Genomic DNA, 16,947 nt, shown 5'->3' with positions numbered 1-16,947 from the left:
GCCTGCCTCTGCCTCCCAAGTGCTAGGATTAAAAGCGTGCGCCACCACTGCCTGGCTAAAATGTTCTTGTTTTGTTTTGTTTTTTCGAGACAGGGTTTCTCTGTGTAGCCCTGGCTGTCCTTGAACTCAGAAACCTGCCTGCCTCTGCCTCCCAAGTGCTGGGATTAAAAGCGTGCACCACCACAGCCCAGCTCAGGTAGCACCATTTTAAGAGCTTCTGTGTTAGACTGGATAAAAAGAAGACAGACACCTAAGCTGTTCTCTTCTTCCTGCCTGTGGACACAACGCCACCAGCCACCTCGTGCTGTTGTTTCGCTTCCAGGCTCATCCTTGCCATATGGACTACACACTCCAACTGTGAGCCTAATTAATAAACCCTAAAACTGCTTTGTCAGTCATTCTTTTCACAGCAAAAAGGAAGGTAATAACATACCTTGCATATTAGGATGACCTAAGATGAATAAATACCTTCACAAATACGTAAAGAACTAAAACAAACATTCAACTGGTAGTTTAAATATTTATGTCCGGGGCTGGAGAGATGGCTCAGCCGTTAAGAGCACTGACTACTCTTCCGAAGGTCCAGAGTTCAATTCCCAGCAACCACATGGTGGCTCACAACCATCCGTAACAAGATCTGGCGCCCTCTTCTGGAGTGTCTGAAGTACAGCTACAGTGTACTTACATATAATAAATAAATAAATATTAAAAAAAATTTATGTCCTATGATTATAACAACTAGGAGGAAAATGAATTGGAAATCAGTTTCCCTTTATTCTTTAAAAATTTAATTCATATATACAAATGCACCCCCTAATTATTAGGGCCTAATCCTTCCCTCCCTAGGACTCCTCAACTTGTTCCAAAGAAATGACTTTTCCCTCCCCTGGCGGCCAGCAGCTGCCAAAAGCATCTCCAGTAGGGGTGGGGCCTCACTAGTCCTGCCCTGAGAAGTTAGTTTTCTAACAAAATACTGGCGGGCTTGGGGCCGTAGCTCAGCTGTAGTAGAGTGCTTGGCTAACATGTATGAAGTGCCAGTTTCAATCCCTAACACCACATAAAACTATGAGTGGTTGCCTATCTCTATAATCTCATCACTTGAGGCAAGGGCAGGAAGATAAATTCAAAGTTATCCTCAGCTACACAGAGAGCTCAAGGCCAGTCTGGGATACATAAGACTCTGTTCCAAAAAAAAAAAAAAAAAAAAAGATAAAAAAATTAGAAAGCTTATATTCTAGAAACCTTCCTGTTTGTATTTTCTATTTTTTTAAGCATAATAAATACTTTTATGCCACAACAATAGTAGTAGTAGTAGTAGTAAAATGGTTCACCTGGTGTAGGACTTGATCCAAAAATAGATAAGCAGTCTAAAAGGATAGTCAAGTTAACTCGGAAAGTAACAGACTCTTCCCGGACGACAAATTCCTGAAACACGTCAGCCTACGAGAAAGCAAACATGAAAACATCAAAGTGGATTATATTAAAAACTGAAAAGTCACACGCCTATATTTCACTCTATGCTTAGAAAGTAACAATACTCTGCCAACTCCATGAGACTATTCCTCATTCCCAAGTAAGACATACTAAGTGTTCAACCTTTCCCCACTTGAATACTACTGAGTGGTTTAATCATTAAACGTGGAACACTAAGATGGGCCCCATTTAGGAGCTCTTAAAGGGAGTAGGGGGTAGAATATGATGAAAATATATTGTATGATTTTTTTTTAATTAAAAGGGAGTCGGAGAGACGGCTCATCAGTTAAGAATACTTGCTATTCTTCTAGAAGACACAGGTTTGATTTCCAGCACCCACATGGTGACTAAAATCCTTTTGTAACCATTTTCAGGGGATCCAACACCCTCTTCACAGGAACTTGGCAGGAACCAGGTACACGCCTTTTGGAGACATTCATGCAGGCAAAACACTCATACACATGAAATTAAAAAGCCAGGAGCTGGAGAGCTGACTTAGAGGTTAAGAGCACTGACTGCTCTTCCAGAGGTAGAGGTCAATTCCCAGCAACCACATGGCTCACCACTATGTGTAATGGGTTCTGATGCCCTCTTCTGGTGTGTCTGAAGACAATGTACTCACATACATAAAATAAACCTTTTAAAAAACATTAAAAAGCCAAACACCACAAAGTTACCACCCCCTAGTAAGGGCTCTTCATCTTCATTTCTGTATCTAAATTTAACACCTATGTGAGCTTGCCCTAACTCTGTCTTGTGCCTATATCCCTTAAAGCTAAAGTCACTTAAGGATAGGATAATTCAGTGTCAGGCAGTGGTGGTACATGCCTTTAATCCCAGCACTTGGGAGGCAGAGGCAAGGCAGAAGCAGGCGGCAAGAACTTGAAGCCAGTCTGGTCTATAAAACAAGTTCCAGGTAACCAGGGTTATGTGTTAGACTCTATCTTCGGGGGAAAATGCTCCGAGGAAAAATTACAGCCAGTAAGAGGAAAAACTAAAACGTGCATGACAACTAATACTGTGAAGAGTAAATATTCTGGGTTCTCATCCTAACTCAATCAGTTGTAAGACTACTGAAAATTAAATCTGGTGCCACTATGTCAAACCAGAAAGTGTCTATATGTGTAAAGATTAAAAGAGGAAAACGGTGAGAAGAGTCTCTCATTAATAAACTATCACTAGTAACCGTTATCTATGTGAGACAAGATGGGGAAAGTATTTGTTGGCAGGAAAGAAAAAAAAAGTAATGACATTTTGTTCTCTAACTTGAGTTTTGTTGAATTAAGTCCTTCCAAATTCATTCATTAGGAAATGCTTAAAAAATGTCTTCACTCCCCCATACCTGAATAAAGGCATTTGCTTGCACACACTTGGCATTCTCCACTGTAACCTTGATTCCGTTTTTGGTAGCAAAACACGTGGCGTGTTCTCTGAAATGAATGGCTTTCAAGACCGTGGAGAGATTCCTAACGTTGTCAAGGCTGGCCACTAAGCAGTACTGTTCGTACTCCTCTTCATTGTACTGGGTTAGGAGAGGCATGGATGGTCCACGGTACCGTCGGCTCCAAGAAGGATGCTCCTCTTCCGGAAGATGTGTGAAAACCTGAGACACGGAACAACAAACCTCGCTATCAGTGCGGACAGGACTGGCGATCTCAACCCGAGCCGAAATCGAGATCATTCTATTTTCATGTCTCAAAACTACGGTATCCTATCACTGAGGGGAGAATGCAGTTCACAGGGTAGCTCTAAATGGCGCGGGTAACCGGGCTTGCTTAGCACCTCTGAGCGCCACCAACCTGGCTTGCGGGAGAACGCGACTGCGGCCCGCTCGCCGCACAGCGGCCACTAAGGGAGCCCCTGGCGCCAGGTTGTGGGTGACGTTCGACCCCTCAAAGCCCCTGCCACCCTGAACACCCTGAGCCCCAAGAACACCCTGAGCGTCCAAAAAGCTAGCAAGCCTGGCAAACAGCTCCCGCCACCGTTCAGATATGCAACCACCTAGGCCACCGTCACCACCGAGCCGCCGTGTGCCTAGAGAGTCTACCTCGAGACCGGAAGCGAGCGCCTTGGAGCCGGATGACTTAACTCACAGCCTAACGTGGGCTACCATAGAGATCGGAAGGCGGAGCGAGCGGCAGAACCGGAAGTGCAGACAGCGACCGACGCGGCGAGGAGAGATGGCGGCGACCAAGAGAAAGCGGCGTGGGGGCTTGGAGGTTCAAGCGAAGAAGCCAAAAAGGAGCTCCAAAGATGCCGGGCAGCCAGCTAAGCAGGCTGATGTGGCCAAAGAGGCGGAGGAGGAAAATAGAGATCGTATTCCAGGTCCGGTTTGCAAGGTAAGAGGCCCGACTCCCGGAGTTGGAGTCGGCGCTCTGACCTACCTTTGGGCCACCGCAGCAGCGAAGTGACTCCAGTCGAAACTTGACATGATCTTGAGCTTAGGGTTCCCTGGACGGGACTGGACAATGTTTATGTCTAATTTTCGTGCAGATGGTCTTCTTCCTGGAGACAGCAGTTCGTAGACCCAAAGCCAGTTAACAGGGAGTTGATTTAATGGGTGTTTAGTTCCAGGATCCTGTCTTCCAGTTACTGGCCCCCGCCTCCCCAGGGTAATCGTTTTCCTTTTTCTTTTTTTCTCAGAGTCTTTTTTGTGTAGTTATAAATTCCTTCCGTTTTGGTCCGTATCACATAGGGTTACCGAAGTATTTATTTATTTATTTATTTGCCAAGCCTTTAAAGCTACTGTCCTGTGACTCTAACTTGTTTGGTTAGATCTTTTAACTCAAGGGATACTACTACTACTACGAAACCTAGACCATTAGTTTTACTGTGTTAAACAGTGCGACACACTTATACCAAGATGAGCTTCCCTGGCCTTAGCATCTAGGAGATTATGAACAAGAGCTCCTCCAGAAATATTGGAGTTTAGAAGGAAAGAAGGCTTCAGAGAAAACTGCGTGTCTCTTCTAAAGGCCAGCAGGTTCTTGTTGGAGTTACTTTCAGTCACCTGAAAACTCCTTAAGGAAGGTATATGTATGGAGGAAATCTTGCCTCAGACTTGTCAGTCCTTTGTGCTTAGTGTAGTACTCAAGTACTGAGTGAAAGGAAATGTGTACATTGTACCCCACTTTTAGTTAACAGTTAAATCTTGTACCTTTGTCTGAAAGGATAAAAGTGACTTTTGAGGAAAATTAGCTGGATTCATAAAGTTTTCAATAAAAGTGTGCTCTCTCTTAGGAGCTGGACATGAAACATGAAGGGAACTAATCTGGATCACACCATGATGTATGAATTGGAATTAATGAGACAATGACTACTATTAGGGTGGTAAGGAAACACCCTAATAGTAGCTTTTAGCTGAATTTCAAAAAAAGGCTTTAATTTATGTATTTAGAAAGATAGAGGTGGGGAATGGAAAAAATTCATCAAAGGCATTAAATGGGGGTTTAGAAATTCTAAACTCAGCTGATTAGCTGAGAATGTGCAGGATCAGTGTTGGGCAGTGGAGGTGTAAACAGTGAACATGTAGTTTAGAGGGTATTTGTCATTTTGAGGTTTGGAAACCAAGATTAAATTGGGGCTAGTTAGCTGTCAGCGGTGATTCTGTCTGGGCAAGCCAGACATCTAAGAGCTTTGCAGCTGATAATCAGTTACAGGGATTTGAGGACACTTGTAAGCATTATAAATTGTTGTAAGGAGGTACAGATTTAGTAGTGCTTATGATGTCTATATAAGAAACTAGAGGTAGCTGGGCATGGTGGCGCACTCCTTTAATCCCAGCACTCAGGAGGAAGAGGCAGGCGGAGGGCAGCCTGGTCTACAGAGTAAGTTCCAGGACAGCCAGGGCTACACAGAGAAACCCTGTCTTGAAAAATTAAAAAAAATAAAAAAGAAAGAAAGAAAGTAAGTAAGTAGAGGTAAAGGGGTCTTCAGAGCATGAGGAACTGAAATGAAGTAGCAGAAAGATGGAAGGACTGGAGAGGAGAAAGGAATGTTGGTAAGGAAATATGCCAGATTTAAATTTGGTAAAGGTTTGTGTTACACAGACGAGCTTGAAGCTTTACTCTAGTGCATGCATTACTAGAGCTAGAGAGACTTCTTACCCTTCGGTACATGGTTAAAACTGGAAATGAAGCCAGGCACTGGTGGCGCACACCTTTAGTCCCAGCACTTGGGAGGCAGAGGCAGGTGGATTTCTGGGTTCAAGGCCAGCCTGGTCTACAGAGTGAGGTCCAGGATAGCCAGGGCTACACATAGAAGCCCTATCTCAAAAATCCAAAACAAAAAACAAACATAGAAAAACAAAAGGGGGGGGGGCTGGTGAGATGGCTCAGTGGGTAAGAGCAGCCTACGGCTCTTCCGAAGGCTGAGTTCAAATCCCAGCAACCACATGGTGGCTCACAACCATCCGTAATGAGATCTGGCGCCCTCTTCTGGAGTGTCTGAAGACAGCTACAGTGTACTTACATATAATAAATAAATCTTTAAAAAAAAAAAAAACCTGGAAATGAACATAGGTACTGTAATGGAGACAATAAAAAGTTAAGAATGAAAAGATACTAAGAAAATGATCCTTATGGTGGTGAGGGGCAGGTGAAAGTGGTTTGTTTTGTTTTAGTGTTTCTCTGTTTTGGACAGTTGTCTGTATTCCCAGGATAGCCTCAGTTTCCTGGTTCAAGTGCTCCTCCTGCTTCAGCCTCCCTAGCTGGGACTACATAGAGGTATACCAATGATGTCAGATATTGGAGACTTGAAGACTGTCGGAAACACACCAAGTATGGTCAGCACAAAATGTTAAGATCTAATGTTTTCTTTTCAGGGCAAATGGAAAAATAAGGAGCGGATCCTCATCTTTTCTTCCAGAGGAATAAATTTCAGAACAAGACACTTAATGCAAGACTTGAGAAAGTTGATGCCTCATTCTAAAGCAGGTACTTTAATATCGTGCTTTAAACTGTGTGTGTATAAACCTGCTTAACCTTTTATTACATACTTACTTCTTTGCTCGGCTTTGTCAGGCAAAGAACCCCAATACAAGGGCTTTGGATACAGCTTAGTGAAGTAGATCTGAGTTTAGTTCCAGAACTGCCAAAAAGAATCTGGGTGTGATGGCACAGATTTATAACTCCAGCTCTGAGAAGGTGGAGACAGGTGAATACCTGGGGCTTGATGGCAAGCTAGTCTTGCCAAGTTGGCAACCTCTCTGCCAGTTTAGGGACCCTGTCTCAAAAAACAAGTGAGCAGCATCTGAAGAAAACACTTCAGGGTGACTTCTGGACTGATGGAAACACACACACACACATTTCAAAAGTTCACTCTTTCGGGTGTCACATTGTAAAGAAAATTTGTAACATTTTATAAACTGTTTTGAGTAGGATATTAAGGAAGGACTGGCCTGCATTGCTTTCTGAACATTTAAAAATTTTTTTATGACAGGGCCACTTTTTGTAGCCTTGGTTTCCCTGGCCTTGAACTCATAAAGATCTGCTTACTTGAGCCCAGTGCTAGGACTGAAAGTATGTGTGCCACCACCCATGGCTTAACAGTGTTCTCTCTGTCTTAGAGGCTAGTGACAAGTGTTTGCTCTTGAGATGAGACACCTGTCACTGCTGTGTGTGGCTGTTTCCTGAGATGTTTTTGGATTGTGTTTTACGTAATGGCTTAGTTCTTTAGTCTTTCTTAAGCCAAAATTGCCTGTACTGTCTTCAATCCCTGAAACTAACTGCAATTTTTCATTGATGTGTTTCATTTCTATGGTTATCCAAAACCAATTTTAAAATTGGCTTTGATTCAAAATAATACTTTCATAAGTTAAAATTAAGTTTTGGTCAGGTGTGGTGGCACACCTGTAGCGCCAGCATTTGGGAGGTTGGTCTCTTGAGTTCAGGCCAGCTAGGCCTGCATAGGTGGCCTCATTTGCGTTTCAGGACCTGGGCATAGTGGTGCTTCCCTGTAATGTCGTCGATGGGCGATGATGGCAGGAGGATCAGGACCTGAAGGTCATCCTGAATCTCCATAGGCACTTTGAGACCACACTAAACTACCCAAGGGACAGTCTTAACTAAAACGTTTCAGTTTTCAGCCAGGCCAGGTGGCACACAGGACCATAATTCCTACTACTTGGAAGTTGGAAGGTTGAAAGTTCAAGGCCTGCCTGAGCAAATTAGTGAGAGCAGTTGGAAAGCAAAAGTAAAGAGGGCTTGGCTGCAGGTCAGTGGGAGTGCTTGCCTGGCTTGTGCCTCGCCTCCCTGGGTTCCTCCCCGTACAGTGGAAGTATGCACTGCATATCTGCCTACCCCTTGTTAGTTATGAAGAGCTTGAGTGTTTTTAGGTCTGATCACTCTTTAAAAAATTATTTAGATAGCAAATGTAATCAAAGTCAGGTAGTCTTGAAATCTGTTATTTACTTGCTTTCTCTTTTTCTCTTTATAGATACTAAAATGGATCGTAAAGATAAATTATTTGTGATAAATGAGGTAATTTTAAAATTAATTACAAATATTTTATCAACTGAAGATGACTTAAGTTAATAACTTGTAAAAATTGCTTTGTGAATAATTCTAATTTTATTAAGTTCACTAATTTATCAGTTAATTTTCTTCTGTGATAACTAGTATTACTTGACACTTACAGTACGTACTCAAGGGTTATCATCCAAAATAAATAAAACAATTTCAAAAAATGTTAGTTATTTATAGAAAACCCATGTTGTAAAAAAGTACTCTCATTATTAAACGTGCAGGGAAAATTTGTTCTCTGGGTATTACAAGTTAATAGATGTTAAAATTTCAAAGTGCTGTTGAAGATACTAAGCTTATGTCTCAAAACAAAATTTTCTAAACAGTTGTAAGGTAATTCTTTGGCTACTGAAAGGTTTCTATTTGGCCATTTGGCACAGATGTTGTTGTAACACAGCATTATTGTACAAGCTGTGGCCACAGTGTTGACCAGAGCTAGAACAATTCCCTCAGTGTCAGGGAGCTCCAATGAGGGAGGCAGGACAAAACGAGATTATACTTTCTAGTAAAGATACAAGAACTAAAGCACTGTACTTTTCATTCCTGAGCTAGACTTAGAAAAGCCTTTCTGAGAGGCGTTCTCCTGAAGGGGGGTTGTCAGTTTACTCTTTCAGACTTCAAAAAGAAATGGAAGAGCAGTCCAGTAGAGAAGGTAAGTACAGAGTCCAGAAAGAACTTAAAAAGCAACAGAATCAAAGGAAAATGTGTTTTTTAAGTTGGCAAGTTTTACATCTTGAGTACTTTGAGTTTACTATAATAAGATGCTTTTGTCTGTCTTTCTTTCTTTCAAGATTTATTTTATGTATTTTATGTATATATAAACACAGACACACCAGAAGAGGGTATCAGATCCTATTACAAATGATTGTGAGTCACCATGTGGTTGCTGGGAATTGAACTCAGGACCTCTGGAAGAGCACGGAGTCCCCTTTTATGTTTCCTAAGGATGTTTTTTTTAAATCTTTACCACGTTGCTGGGCATGGTGTTGCTTGCCTTTAATCTCAGCACTCAGAAGGCAGAAGCAAGCAAATCTCTTGAATTTTAGGCCAACCTGGGCTATAGAGCAAGTTTCAGAATAGCTAGTGATACATAGAGACAAAAGAAAACAAACAAAAATCTTTAAGATGTTGATCAAGTCACTTTGAAATAGGTTTTGTCTACTTTTGCTTACCAATCCCCTAATTCATGAATACATGCCTGTGTAAATAAAAATTTAAATGTTATAAAATTAAAATGAAAAGCTGTTGGTTGAAATAAAGGATATTGGGGCTGGAGAGATGGCTCAGCGATGAAGAGCGCTGACTGTTCTTCCAGAGGTCTTGAGTTCAATTCCCAGCAACCACATGGTGGCTCACAACCATCTGGAATGTAATCAGATGCCCTCTTTGGTTTTCTTAGATCTGTATTTGGGGATACAGTTCTAGTATCGCATATTCCCTAGTGTTATTTTCAGTCATCATAGTTTGTGCATGGGACTATAGGCAGAAGAGATCTTCAGTACAGCAAGAGTAGCAGTCACTCTAAACTGTTAGGCTAATGAGCCTGCAGTCCACCACGTGGGAAGTGGCAGCCGATAGGGACAAGGCCAGCATGAGCTGCATGATACCTGCTCAGTAAGAAAGAAAGTAGAATACCATATACGCAAGAGATTTAGTGGATCCTTCGCATAGAATGTCAAGTTTACCTTGAGTAGAATGCCAACAAGGAAATAAAATTCTGTGAATAAATATACACAGATTGTTTTTAAAAAGAAATTTGCTTACTTACTACTTTAGTTGTTGTTATATTATCTGTTGCTTTTTCTTTTTTTTAGGTCTGTGAAATGAAAAATTGCAACAAATGCATCTACTTTGAAGCTAAGAAAAAGCAGGATCTCTATATGTGGTAAGAGAATATATTGATAAAATTGAATAAATCTTTTATAACAGGATGTGATTTTTATGTAAAAGGAATGGAGCAAACTCATTTGATTGTGCAATATTTGAAGCCCCTATAGAACACTTAACATGAATATTGTAGACATGTGCTATCTTACATTATAGACTTACACTATAGACGTCCTGTCTTATACTATAGACATGTGCTGTTTTATAATCTGCTGGTATGGGTGAACATTGCTGCACTGTACATTCTAATCTTTTGAAAAGTTGTTTTCATATATTTCAGGCTTTCAAATTCTCCTCATGGTCCATCTGCCAAATTCTTGGTTCAAAATAGTAAGTTTGACTTTTTCTTGATGAACATTTTTAGAAATGTTTTTGGATAATTGTGTCAAAATTTTTAACTTTTTCATTACTTTTTTTTTTTTTTAGTTCATACCCTGGCTGAATTAAAGATGACTGGAAACTGTTTGAAAGGTTCTCGGCCCCTTTTGTCTTTTGACCCTGTAAGTTTCTCATTCTGTGTGTGGTCTAACTTTCTTATTTTAAATGGATGAAAATATGTGTGTGTGTGAGTTTTAAAGAAGTTACTCTTGATTTTAAGTAATGTGTTCATATTTTTATTTATAGGCTTTTGATGACTTGCCACATTATGCTTTGTTAAAGGAATTCTTAATTCAGGTAATTATCTTTCTTAGAAAATAGTTTTAGGAATATAATAGACAAAGCACATTTGACTTAGACATCAAAACATATGCTGTGCCTTGGAATGAAAAACTAACAGACCTTTTTGTTGTTTTTATAACAAGATCTTCAGTACACCACGATACCATCCCAAGAGTCAGCCGTTTGTGGACCACGTGTTTACGTTCACCATTCTGGATAACAGGATATGGTTCCGGAACTTCCAGGTTGGCTTTGCTTTATTTTTCATGTTTTAAATATTTGGGAATATGTAGCATTACCGACAATGCAAATGTGTATTCTTTTAAGTAGCTCCATTTCTCTTTCTAATATTTGTGGCAAGTGATTGCTGCCACATACCTGAAGTGATCTCTACTTGCTTCTTTCTCTGGTTGTCAGTTGATGTGGCATACAACATTTGTAACAAGCTGCTCTAGTCATTTAAAGAGAGAACGTGGACTCGAACTCTGTGCTGATTGGTTCTAGCCCATCCTGAGTCCTGTAAAGGACAGTTCATTATTTCTCTTCCTGAAAGGTTAGAATATATCAGGGAGAGGGTCGGAGGCTGTTAAGGCTTACAAAAACATAATTGCTACAGTAATAACTTTTAGTTAAGTCATGAGATGATTCCTCAATCAGGGGAAGTGGGGCTTCTAGAAATCTCTAGCAGTAATTTGTCATAATGTGCAGAAGAGTGAAGAACAGCAAGAACAAGATTTCATTCAGGTGTGGGTGATGGACGCGGACTCCTGTCTGCATGTTTTATAGAAGATGTCTTACGGCATCAGTCATATCTGCTGACTTGGGAGACTAGGTCTATTGAGAATGTTAATAAGAGTGCTTTCCCAGCACTGGGCGGGAGGTTCCAGAACAGCCAAGGGTATGGAGAGGACCCTGTCTTAACGGACAAATGAAAAGAATGTTAGTGTTTGTTAGACTTAAGATATGAAACAAGCTGGGCGGTGGTGGCACATGCCTTTAATTCCAGCACTTGGGAGACAGAGGCAGGTGGATTTCTGAGTTCGAGGCCAGCCTGGTCTACAAAGTGAGTTCCAGGATGGACAGGCTACACAGAGAAACCCTGTCTCAAAAAATAAATAAATAAATAAATAAAAATAAAGACAAGAAAAAGAAAAAAGATATGAAACAAATTCAGAGTTTACAGTTAAAAAGAAACCACTGAGGGGTGAAGTACTTGTGTGTAAGTATGAAGAGCTGAGGCATAAGTGGCACGTGTTTGTAATCCTAGATCTGGAGAGCTAGAGACAGGTAGATCCGAGTGGCTTGTTGGCTACCCAACAAAGTTAAATCTGCAAGTTTCAGCTACCAGTGAGAGGCCATCTCTAAAAGCAAAGTGGAGTGTGAGATGGATGAGCTGGTAATGCTCATCATGGAGCCTGGCGACCTGAGTTTGACTCCTAGGACACATGTGGTAGGTAGAAGGAGAGAACTGACTCCTATAGATTGTCCTCTGACTTCTGCATGTGTGTGCCACAACACACATACATGCATGTACAACATACATGGATATAAACATGTGGGCAGCTCCTGAAGAACAACACCTGTACTTGCTGTCTAGCCTTCACTTATGCACATGCACCAGTAAACATGTAAACCGCACACACATGAACACTGAAAAGAGAAAATCGTAGTTTTTGTATAAGTTCCTTGAGCTAGTAACAGAGTTTAAGAAGGGTCGTGATCTACCACTTTCCAGGTTCTTAGCATCTCACTTTGAAGATTATCAGTTCTGGTTTTATGCTTTATTTTGTTTTTGTTTTGAATTATTTGTTTGAGAGAGGGTCCCTTTATGCTCTGACTGGCCTGGAACTTATGTAAACGAGGCATAAATCCACCTGCCTTTGCCTCGGTGCTGAGAGTCAAAGTGTACTGTGCTTGTTTTAGAGCATACTGTAATGAAGTTGTGGCTGGTTTACCTTTTGGCAATATACCCAAACCATAAGGAATGTTTCTTTTTTGTTGAAGATTATAGAAGAAGACGCTGCTCTAGTGGAAATAGGACCTCGTTTTGTTTTAAATCTCATAAAGATTTTTCAGGGAAGCTTTGGAGGACCAACCTTATATGAAAATCCTCATTACCAGTCTCCAAACATGGTAAGCTGGGGGTTTTAGTTGATTCTGTTTTGTTTTGTTTTAGTCTGTGATTCTGTAGTTCTTTAGCCAAAGTAGTTTTGTAATTAATGCTTTACCACCCGTAAGACTAAATTTGTTTTGCTGCACATTTCTGCAAATTCCTTTTTAAAATGATTTTGGTGAGGGTACATACAATGAATGCCTTAATTCAAAGCATCTCCTCTTTGCTGTGTCTAGCATCGGCGTGTCATAAGATCCATCACAGCTGCCAAGTACAGAGAGAGACAGCAAGTCAAAGATGTTCAGAAACTGAGGAAGAAAGAACCAAAGACTATCCTTCCACGTGACCCCACTGAGGACGTGTTTGTTATACCAGCGGAGGAGAAGCCAGTAGAAATACAGTGGGTGAAACCAGAGCCTAAAGTGGATCTGAAAGCAAGGAAGAGACGGATTTACAAAAGGCATCGGAAACTGCAACAGAAGATGAGCAGAGGGAGTGCAAAGTGAACCAGAGGATAACTGTGTTTGTTTTGTATTCCATGTGTAAATACGTTTAGTACACAGAACTAGCTATGCCTAATTAGGGCACCATTTAAAAAATTGAAATCTTGAAGTCAGCGTTGGTCTTTTTCTAATAAAAGCACCTTAACTCACGGCTACTTTATTCTTTCCAGAGCCTCACGTAGCACACTTAAGAGTTGCCTTGCCCTGTTTGCTTAGAATTGCAGTTTGGTTAAGCTGAAATTCAAACAGACTACTTGGGTCTGCAATTACTTACCAAGATGTTAGGGACTTTTAGAACAGATTTTTTTTTTTTTTTTTTGTGGGTGGCAGAGTGGAGGAAATGGTCATTTTACTGAGTTTTCTCTGCTGAAGTCACTAATTCATGAAGCCTTGAGAGGCCGACATGTGATTGTTAACGGATATTTGATCTCACTGAACTCCCAAATTGTGGTGTTTACTGAAAAAAACTTTCTAGTTGTGGCTCAGCCTTTGCACACACCTTTAATCCCGAGAGCTGGAATACAGACACACCATTAATCCCAAACAAGGTAACATCAGTTTGTAAAAGGAAACACCCTTGTTTGAAGGTGATATATAATTATGTGGCAGACAAAGTGACGAGTCAGAAAAAGATGGGAGAGAATAGGATATGCCCAACGCGGGAGGAAAGAGAGGCTCTTGAGAGGCAGCAGAGAAGGCAGCTTTACTCGAACAGTTGCACAGAGACATGCTGAAGAAAGAATGAGCCAGAAGATTAGAACAGATAGCCAGAGTTGATTTGAGGCCAAGCACAGCAAAGAGAGACCAAGAGAGAAGTCAGATTGAATCAGTCAACTTGGAGAGGAGTTTGAGCCAAGCTAGCTGGAGATCAGAAAACTAGAAAGGGTGAGCTTAATTCAGCCTGTTGAGGCTGAAAGCACTCTAGGCCTAGAATACATTGTACAGAGGCTAGAAGCTTCCAGGACTAGGTTGGACTGAGTAAGCCTCGGAGACAACACTGACATCAGGAGAATACAAGTTACTTTGACATCTGATCATTTCAGTACCTCTACCTCATTTAAATCTTAGGTTTTGAAAAACAAGACCTGTTTGTAAGCAGTTTTAAATTTATCTTAGACGACTTCAGATTCTAGAGAGCAGTAGCAACAGGGAACACAGCAACCTGAGCCACCAGTGGTGATGGGGATCGCTGACTGGGGAGATGCACACACACACACATAGATATACATACACATGTATGTGTACATATATATGTGTATGTGTTGTATCAGATGGTTTTGTCACATCTTTTCACCTAACAGTGTATGTTTTTCCACATCTGCAGCATGTTTATTAACTAGACATATGTGTTACCCATTCAGAGATAGTTCAGTTTTTGTGTTTCTAGTATGGTGCCTATGGTAAATATTTCTGTACAGAAATCCCTTTGTACAATACTTGTTAAATAAAACCCTGGTCAAGGTTTTTTTCTAGCAATAAGGCTTTTTTTGGGGGGGGGGGCTTTTTTTTTTTTTAGCAATATTTTTGTAATGTCCAAAGTTCTATCTTACCAGACATTAGAACAATCGTATTTTTGTGGTCTTGCCTATGAGAATACCAGTTGCAAAATAAAGTACTATTTTTGAGGGGAGATTAGGATTTTTGGGAGTGGTATCAGACTAATCCTGTTTTCTTGCAGTAGGACTGTCTTTCACTTATTTCTCATGGCCATAGCTGCTTAAATACAGAAGATTAAAATGGCCATTGGTTATTATAGTCAGTTGAGTAAAGCCTTGAATGAAAAATGAGACTAAGGTGTTAAACATCAGGAAGAATTCATTAGAGAATATAATATATATTATTATATATTAATTATTATAAAAAGTTTCCAGTTTTGAAAGACATAAACTTCACCTTTTAGATGTCTGCACTGTGAGGTCTTGGTAGAATTTTCTAGTTTCACAATTTTCCTTTTGCATTTTTTTTCCTCTTAATTTCTCTCTTTTTTTTCTGTTTGTTTTTGTTTTTGTTTTTTTTTTTGTTTTTTCGAGACAGGGTTTCTCTGTATGGCCCTGGCTGTCCTGGAACTCACTCTGTAGACCAGGCTGGCCTTGAACTCAGAAATCTGCCTGCCTCTGCCTCCCAAGTGCTGGGATTAAAGGCATGCACCACCATGCACGGCTCCTCTTAATTTCTCTAGTCATAGTTTTAAATTAACAGTTTAATTTGGGTTTTTTATTCCCCAAATTGCATTCCTTTCACTCACAGATAACTTATACAAAATCAGTATGTTTAATCAAAATGCTCTTTCAACAGAATTCAGTGACTCATGCCTGTAATCCTAGCTCTAGAGAGGCTGCAACTACAGACCTGCAAGTTCCAGACCAATTTCAACTACATAGTCTCAAAACCAGCCAATGGAAGATGACTGGAGTAACATCCAGTTTAACTCTGTATTTCAATCCAGTGTAATGGGCCAAAATAGATGACCTTCACCCCAAAGCAGTAAAGCAATTTGCAGAGTTTACAAACAAGTACACATGGCTGAGGGGGAAAATGTGTATTTACCCCACATCCTCCACCCCCTAGTCCATTCTCAGGAGAAGGGAGATCCTAGGTATCTTGCAAACTCAAACTTCCCAGCCCTATCCATTACCACCTTAACAATGATGGAGAAAATAGGAACTATTTTAGTGACGACTTAGATATCTAATATGTAGAGAAAATGCTGAAGCTCAGTTGGGTTTTAAGATTGTGTAGGGCGGGATATTAAGGAAAGGACAGTCACCTTTATCTGTTTAGTTCCCTGTACAGAAGATGCTAGCAATGAATGTCCTTGCCATAGATTATTAAATAGAACCCACAGATACCTGATGTATGTAAACATTCCATCTTAAAGTTACTAATGTGTTTTCATAGGCTTTAGGATACCATTTTGACATCTAATAGATTGGAAAAAATGTACAGACATCTCATCATGTAGGTAATATAGACTACTCCAGTCCCCCAACGCCTGTTGGCTAAATACTATCCCATGACTGCATTCTCAAGCCAAGTAAGCTAACAGCATACAGAAAGTTAGGATTCAAGAGAGATACATGGCTGGTTAAGCTAGTAAAGTCTCAAACCCTGGGGCAAAAGGCAGAGGTCCGTCCTACTCACCATATCGGAAGCAGACTTGGCCTTCAGGCTCTCCCTGCATCCTTAGTTCCTACCTGTTACAGCATAAAGTGCCCTTTGCCCTCTACCAAGGACTTTCCAGCCCAGGAGCTACACTTCCCCCTGAGGCTCTTCCCTGTATAACCCAGCCATTTCAGTGACCTGCTTCTGGTCTTACTCCACACCTCCAACCCCCCCCCCCCAACCCCCTTGTGTGGCTCAGGGTCACATTCACTCTGGACTCTGGCAGATGCTCTGCCTATGTTCTCCCTTCTATCCACAATAAACGTTCTCCCACCAAACCTAGGAGAAGCCATTGATCTATTTATGCCCCATTATTTTGCCCCAGTGTTTGAGACTTTACTAGCTTAACCAGCCATGTCCATTTATCTATCTATCTATCTATCTATCTATCTATCTATCTATCTATCTATCTATCTATCAGTCATTCAGCACTCAGGTTTCTCTTAGGTCATATAAATATCTTAACTTTTATTAAATATTTCCATGTAAAGGAACAGGTTTTTGCGGGTTGTAAAAAAAAGACATCTTTTTTTTTTCTTTGTCACTTTTTTTTTTAATTTTTAATATTTTTATTACATATTTTCCTCAATTACATTTCCAATGCTATCCCAAAAGTCCCCCATAGCGC

The 16,947-nt window shown here is 40.7% G+C and overlaps 2 protein-coding genes across 6 annotated transcripts in view; one reads left to right on the top strand and one right to left on the bottom strand.

Annotated features, from left to right (window-relative positions):
* Rad1 (RAD1 checkpoint DNA exonuclease) overlaps positions 1–3,529 on the bottom strand; it is an 8,366-nt gene extending 4,837 nt beyond the window's left edge. Inside the window, exons 1-3 of one of the 4 annotated variants that reach the window (XM_021183341.1) lie at positions 3,273–3,529; positions 2,816–3,076; positions 1,332–1,440 (exon numbers count right to left, since the gene is read on the bottom strand). In XM_021183341.1, coding sequence (XP_021039000.1) covers positions 1,332–1,440; positions 2,816–3,013 — 307 coding nt within the window. In that variant the 5' untranslated portion in view covers positions 3,014–3,076; positions 3,273–3,529. The other 3 variants (XM_021183342.1, XM_029469397.1, XM_029469396.1) reach the window with 3 other exon arrangements.
* Positions 3,530–3,631: 102 nt separating this feature from the next.
* Positions 3,632–13,306, top strand: Brix1 (biogenesis of ribosomes BRX1). 2 transcript variants are annotated; one of them, XM_021183510.2, is made up of 11 exons: positions 3,747–3,812; positions 4,714–4,803; positions 6,296–6,407; positions 7,909–7,952; positions 9,809–9,879; positions 10,162–10,211; positions 10,308–10,381; positions 10,506–10,556; positions 10,685–10,786; positions 12,546–12,674; positions 12,891–13,306. In XM_021183510.2, exons 2-11 carry the CDS (start codon positions 4,786–4,788, stop codon positions 13,158–13,160), a joined length of 921 nt encoding a protein of 306 aa, XP_021039169.1. In that variant the 5' UTR covers positions 3,747–3,812; positions 4,714–4,785; the 3' UTR covers positions 13,161–13,306. The 2 variants fall into 2 exon arrangements, with proteins under 2 accessions (XP_021039168.1, XP_021039169.1); XM_021183509.1 differs by lacking the exon at positions 4,714–4,803 and having other exon boundaries at positions 3,632–3,812.
* Positions 13,307–16,947: the final 3,641 nt, after the last annotated feature.

The sequence above is a fragment of the Mus caroli genome, chromosome 15 (assembly GCF_900094665.2).
Source record: "Mus caroli chromosome 15, CAROLI_EIJ_v1.1, whole genome shotgun sequence".
Lineage (NCBI taxonomy): Eukaryota > Metazoa > Chordata > Mammalia > Rodentia > Muridae > Mus > Mus caroli.
Note: the sequence above shows the minus strand (reverse complement) of the source record. Positions and strands in the feature narration are given on the sequence as shown.